The 6,786-nt window shown below is 39.2% G+C and overlaps 1 protein-coding gene across 1 annotated transcript; it reads left to right on the forward strand.

Annotated features, from left to right (window-relative positions):
* Positions 1–269: 269 nt before the first annotated feature.
* Positions 270–6,354, forward strand: zrsr2 (zinc finger (CCCH type), RNA-binding motif and serine/arginine rich 2). Its single transcript, XM_056252723.1, has 11 exons — positions 270–416; positions 526–602; positions 833–905; positions 987–1,095; positions 1,242–1,328; positions 1,829–1,867; positions 1,960–2,075; positions 2,173–2,386; positions 5,001–5,056; positions 5,147–5,256; positions 5,349–6,354. The coding sequence occupies exons 1-11, from the start codon at positions 316–318 to the stop codon at positions 6,206–6,208; spliced, it is 1,842 nt and encodes a 613-aa protein (XP_056108698.1). The 5' UTR covers positions 270–315; the 3' UTR covers positions 6,209–6,354.
* Positions 6,355–6,786: the final 432 nt, after the last annotated feature.

The following is a 6,786-nucleotide window of genomic DNA, read 5'->3' on the forward strand; positions in this document are numbered from 1 at the left end:
TAATAATACTGGGAACAATAAAGTACAGTGATAAAACCAAAAAAACTGTGAACAATAGATTCAATTAATTTCAGTTCATTCAATAGATTCAAAATTCAATCGAACAGGTTAATTGAAACGAGCCATTCATATGAACCGATTCGCTGAAATGAATTGACCGCCCAATGCTACTCTGAGCATGCGCGTTTACACGCGTTTAGAGTACGACAATAAATGTGATGTCATCTTTGCGCGCGCGTTCTATGATCGGTGTGAAATGTGTTGCCTTTGCTGCTATTGTTGTCTACCTACGTAATGTGTAAATAGTGGTTTAAAATGACGGATAATGATTGTTGCTCTTTGCAGACAGACCCGTCAGAGATGCAGGACTCTGAGAGTCGCTTAGATGAGTGTGAAACTGCTGCTCTTGTGCTCAGGTGTTGTATGGGCTTTTTATTCTGTAGCTATGTTTAAATTATTATCAGAAGTTTATTTTTATTTATTTATTTGCTATTTATTTATAACCATTTCTAAACTCATTTTTAGTCAAAAACAACGACGAGCTGTTCTTAAACGAGAAAGAAGGAAAAGGAAACGTCAAGCTCTTGCTAAAATAAGAGAAGGTAATTTATATTTTAATTTTTGTTTGAGGTGTGTGTGTGTGTGTATATATATTTATATAGAGATGTTGGCTTGTTATCTGCTCTCTCTATATATATTATTTTTATAAGGAATACATTACGTGCTTATATATAGCAGCACGTAATTTATTCTTTTCTCACACTTCTAAAGTTAACCTTAGTTTTAGGTAACACCTGTCTATGCAAACATAACCCTTACTTACTTGCTGTAGGTCATTCACAAAATAAAGAGAACCAAGAGTACAAGTCTGAAGATGAGGAAGAACAGAAGGCTGATGAGCAGAGGTTTGTCATCTTAAGTTCAGTATGACAAGCTAATATCATTTGGACAAAATACAAAATATGTCACACTGTTTTACAATCCAGTGAGCGATTACACCAGGATTGGATGGAGAGAGAAAAGATTGCTCAAGAAGAATTTAGGCTGAAGAGGGAGAAAGAAGAGGCAGTGCAAAAGAGAAAGGAGGAAGAAGAGGTGAGCAATTTCTGGACCACACCTATATATAATTGCAAGAAAAGTCCAATTGCTGACGTTAAATCCTTGACATTCTGCAATGGTCTGGACAAATCTCAATTAAAATACATATAATGCTCCAATATCTTGTTTTTCTGTAACCAAAGCGGAAAATAAGAGAAGAATGGGAGGAGCAGCAAAAGAAAGAGAAAGAGGAGCGGGAGAAGAAGGAACAGGAGAAGAAACAGAGAGAGGTGATCCCTGCACTGGGAGGATAAAGAGGCTGATGTCTACATATATCCTCTATCAGATATCAAAACATTTCATGCTACCTGCAACAAATCAGCCTTTAAAGTTTCAAGCTGTTTGTCAATCATGGTTTTACATACACACCACATTCCAGAAGTCTCTGTTTCATGTGTACATTTTGTGATTTTGTTTGTTTAGCAAAATGTTGTCTTCATTTCCTTAACTAAGATACACAAAATCGATTTAAAATGCAGCAAGTGTCCACTTCCAATGAAGAACGTGTATCTTTTCGTGTCAGCTGGGTGTATAGTGATAATGTTGCTTACTTATGCCACAATAAAGAACATGTGCTGTGAACAGTCGAATTTGAATTACAAAATACTGATAATATCAGTCCATAATGTACAAATTATCTGCCAGATTGTCTTAACCAATTCTAACAGACATGTGCTTGCACGCCACACAATTTCACCCGCCATACTGTGTATGTTTGCACCATTTCTAGGAAGCGGTACAGAAAATGCTGGATGAAGCAGAGAGTCAGGTAACATCTTGCTTTCCATGTCAAATGCATGTTGGAAAATGCAGTTCTGTTTGCAATAATCATGAAAAGTCTCCTTATTTTGTTGCATTTAGCTGGAAAATGGTGTTCCTTGGAAAAACCCTGATGCCCCAAAGGATTATGGGACTGAAAAGGACAGGGCAAACTGCCCCTTCTTCCTTAAAACGGGTGCTTGTAGGTTTGGAGACCGGTAAGTGTTTGCAAGGTTTTGACTGATAGTCAAAGTGCCATTTCTGATCAGGTTCTAGATGATGTTTTTTTTTTTTTTTACTGTGCGTAATGAACAGGTGCTCCCGAAAACACGAACACCCAATATCCAGCACCACCCTGATGGTGAGGGCGATGTTTGTGACGTTCGGGATGGAGCAGAGCAGACGTGATGACTACGACACTGATGCCAGTCTTGAGTACTGCGAGGAGGAAACGCAACAGCAGTTTCTGGATTTCTATGAAGACGCTCTACCAGAGTTCAAGAACGCAGGGAGGGTGGTGCAGTTCAAGGTAACTAAAATAAAAAAACATATTCCAAGCCAATTTGGTCCTATTGTAACTCATTTCCTCTCCACGTGGAGGATAGTCGAAAGGCGATCGCAACAAGTTACAATCTGGCACTGGCATTGGCCTATTTTTCACAATAATCATTTTTGTTAGGCAATGTTCCCTTTCACTGGCCGCAATGGGCGCCTTTCACTGGCCGCAATGGGCGCACAACAAAGGAAATACTATCTTTGATGATAGTGGTCTGAAATCCTTTCAGAACATTAAAGCCCAATATTATTTACCAGGAACCTCTTTTTTATGTTTTTGCATATCAGATCGGCCCTTCGAGCATATGGGGTGCCTTGGGATTCCCAATTACCTATTCACCTTTTGCGCAAAATAATTCTTCCTTCTTAGAAATGTCCCTCTTCTGTTTCAGTTATTTATCTTTATCTTCTTAAACATTCCTATAAACCATTATCTATTACAACTGTTCGGGTCTAGGATCTTAATGAGGATGTGCATGATTCTGTTCAGGTATGGGGGATGTTTAAGTCTTCAAGGAACCCTAACCATCAAATTATACACTGGAAATTACTACATAGCGTTAACATAACTCCTCTGAAGCGATAATATGTAAATATGTCCTCCTCCTGATATCTGTAAGACCACGCCGAACACTGAGCGCGTGTTAGAAATCATGAATGGTGAGAGAACATTGTGCTTGGTACGGTTTACGTCTTCAAACCAAACTTGGGTCTTCAACCGACAGAGTTTAAATCCCGTCTGGCTAGCGCGCTTCCCATCATTTTTACGCATTAAGTCAGTAGGCAGAGAGTATGCGGTCATTAATGGCTTTTCAAACAGATTCGACCACATGTGCGTCTACACTACAAAAGCTATCCGGTCAAATGCGTTTTCAACAACCTCTGGAAGTGGTCGAAAGTGGACAAGGTGTAAACAGGGCCTAAGTCTAATCTATGTTCTCAAGGATCTCAGGGCACATACTTGTGCTTCTTCTGGGAGTATCCCTCACTCTCACCTCACTCATATCTGTTAGGCCAGTGGTCTCAAACTTGCGGTGATATTTTGTGGCCCCCTACTTGACATTAAAGTTTAATGTTAGTGCGGCCCGTCGTTGCGTGTGCCGCGTTTTAAAAAAATAAAATAATGTATCCCTTATGGGATACCATAGATAGTCTCGTGACAGCTTACGGTGACAACCGCGAAGTACAAACATACTGCGCCTGGAAAAAAAAAAATGAGCGCGTCGCTTACTCGCTTCTATTATGAGCGCGCTTGCCGCGCGCCTACATGAAATAACGAACTTGAGCGCGCAAAATATGTTAGCGCGATATGTGAACAGGCCCCTTGGCGAGCTACCACCAATCAGGCCATGAGCTACTGGTAGCTCGCGAGTGACGTGTTGGAGACCCCTGCGTCTAAAACAATGTGAGAATAATCATTTTGAGCTTGTAATATGTGTCCAAGAGGTTGATAAGAAGGTTTGCTTTGATTTGTGCAAAGTCAGTAATTTGCCTTGAGACACTATACATGTGTAGAAAGAATTCAATAAGACGGGCAGACATGACTGCAAATATTTGTATTTCAAAAGCAATAATTGTTTTTCTAAGTATAATAAAAGGAAATGTGCCTTCCAAAAAAACATTCAGTATCATATTGAAAATAAAAAGGACATGAGCAAATATAAGCATCACAAAAATGTGTTATAAGGAAAAGGAAAATAATGTTTGTAAAATGAACTGTCAGAAGGACAGCTCATGAAGAACCAATCATGTACAGAAAGGAATGTTCAAATTCAGAGGAACAGTTCAGAAGAAACGTTAATAATAAAGATTGAGAAGATTGGATCAGTTGTGCTCCTTTTTTGGAATACTTGAATACTATTTTTTTGTGGAATACTTGATGCGGCCCAGCCTGACCCAGACTCTACCTCCAGCGGCCTCCAGTTAAGTTGAGTTTGAGACCCCTGTGTTAGGCACTGATATATGTTTGTATCCATGTCATTTCTTTTTGAATGATTTTGAGGATCTTACCCTATCCGTTCAACAAAGATGTTTACTGTTAGCTGCTCTCACAGCGGCAAAAAAAAAAGTATAGTTAACCACTGGAATAATCCTCCTCACACAATGGAGAGCCGAATGTGGACTGTGTCTTTTTTGGACATTGTCAATGGAACTCTCAACCTTTCGTATACATGGATGATCCCACATCAAGACTGTGAATATATGGCATGCTGCTTTTGATATTTTCAACTTTTTTATCATCTTTGTTGACCTGTATTTTCTTTTTTTAGTTTATTTATTTTGTATCTAGATTCTGTGTTTGTATTCTATTTCTATATTCTTGAAGTCTTCCAGGGGTGGGTTCTAGGTTTGTATAGTTGCTTTTTGCTTTTTTATTCTTGTTTTTCTTTGTCTGTAAAAATGGAAACTCAACACAATGGTTGTTTAAAAAATAAAAATAAAATTAAATGTATTGTTTAAATATAATTTTATAGTTTAATAATAATTGTAACAATTTTAAATAATTTGAATGTAATTTATATTAAATTAATAAAAAATTATTCAGGTTTGGTCAAATTAACAATATTTGTTTCCCCATATTTGAATAGGTGAGCTGCAACTTTGAACCTCACTTGAGAGGAAACGTTTACGTTCAGTATGACACGTAAGTCCCGTATTATTAGTCATTGCTGTAGAAGGAGAAGGGTTGTAAATATGATTTCATTTTTGATATTTCTGTTATATATACCTGCAGAGAGGAGCAATGTAAAGAAGCTTTCATGATGTTTAATGGCCGCTGGTATGCTGGAAAACAACTGCAATGTGAATTCTCCCCAGTAACTAGATGGAAGACAGCCATATGTGGTAAGAAAACGAGAAGTTTCTTTGTAATTACTTAAGTCTTTCTTTAGTTATCATTTAAAATATGCCTATATTCTTTTTTTATATGTTCTCAGGACTTTTCGACAGACGGAAATGTCCGAAAGGGAAAAACTGCAACTTTCTACATGTCTTCAGAAATCCAGGCAATGAATTCTGGGAGGCAGACCGTGATCTTCATATGTCCCCTGACCGCGGTGGAGGCTTTTCTAGTCGGCATTCGGGAATGTGGTCCCAGCGTGGAAATAGCCCTGAACGATCCCAGCGCAGGTGGACGGATCGAACGAGTCGCAGCCGTGACCGGTACAGTTACAGGGGAAGGCGGAGCCGTAGCAGAGAGAGGCACAGTCGAAACAGGGAAAGGTGGAGTCGTAGCAGAAGCAGAGAGAGAAGGAAGCCAGAGCAATCAATAATTAGGGGATCTCAGAGAGAGCAATCCAGGAGGAGCAGGAGTCGATCCCACAGCAGAGACCGGTTAAAGCAAAGCGAATATTCATCAGCAGACTCGAGAAGAAAGAGGTCAAAATCAAACAGTCCGGACCATGTATCCAAAAACGGGTCTGTGAAACGGAGGGGTCACAGGAAGGAAAGCCAAAGCCCAGAAAACTCTGACCGAATGGATACACGTCAGCACAAGCACTCTAAAAAGAGCAAGAAGAAAAAAAAGGGTAAAAAGAAACACAAAAGAAAGAAGAGTAAATCACGCAGCTCGAGCTCGTCCGCTGGATCTGGCGAGGATTCCCACAATGAGGAGGGTAGCAAGACGCCGTCGAAATCAGAAGCTCCTGCTGAAGAATGTACAGCTGCGGCATCCAGTGCAGGTTCGCCAGAAGATAAAGTAGAGACCGCAACTTTGGGGTTTTGTCATCCAGATGAGGAGATCCAGTGCACGCTTACAGACTCTACCAAACCCGATAGCATCACACAGTCTCCATAGATTCCATACAAATACATAAACTGTTTCTGTTGTCTTAAAGCAGCTGTTGTTATTTTCGTTTGCATATCAAAATGCCTAGTTTTTACGATTTTTGCTGATGAATACATTGCCTGTACATTTGTAATTAAATCTAGCATTTTCTGAAATCTTGTTGAAAGTGTTGGTGGTCATTTTTATTTATTTTTTTAAATGGGTAAGCAGTTCTTGGGGATTATTATTGCCATTTTATTTAAAGTTGCGATGTAACAGAAGTAACGACAGATCATTTCTTCCATCTGATGTAGGCTACATTGAATGAAACGCATTGGGTCTCATTCATGAAACATTCGTAAATATGCGAGTGATTTGCGCGTAAAGAGACCTTCCCGAAAACTCTTCTCCTGATTCACAAATACTTCGTAAACGTCAGATGTGATAGTGAAATGTGTGTGTGTGTGTGTTAATGAATTCCAATCAGTCGTAATATGGGATGCGCGTGCACGTTCATTCTCAATTACCATAAATCCCGCCCATTAAATCCGACTGACGACTATATATGTGCATCATATTATGACATGAATGCGAATGGAAAAAAAATT

This window comes from Rhinichthys klamathensis, unplaced genomic scaffold (genome assembly GCF_029890125.1).
Source record: "Rhinichthys klamathensis goyatoka isolate OS25496 unplaced genomic scaffold, OSU_Roscu_1.1 h1tg000098l_1, whole genome shotgun sequence".
Lineage (NCBI taxonomy): Eukaryota > Metazoa > Chordata > Actinopteri > Cypriniformes > Leuciscidae > Rhinichthys > Rhinichthys klamathensis.

What these genes read in the sequence shown, in the direction of transcription:
- zrsr2 (XM_056252723.1), top strand. Translation starts at nt 316, where the DNA reads ATGACGGATAATGATTGTTGCTCTTTGCAGACAGACCCGTCAGAGATG. An exon ending in AGAGAAAGGAGGAAGAAGAG is followed by an intron (nt 1,096 to 1,241) that starts GTGAGCAATTTC and finishes CTGTAACCAAAG; the next exon opens with CGGAAAATAAGAGAAGAATG. An exon ending in ATGGAAGACAGCCATATGTG is followed by an intron (nt 5,257 to 5,348) that starts GTAAGAAAACGA and finishes ATATGTTCTCAG; the next exon opens with GACTTTTCGACAGACGGAAA.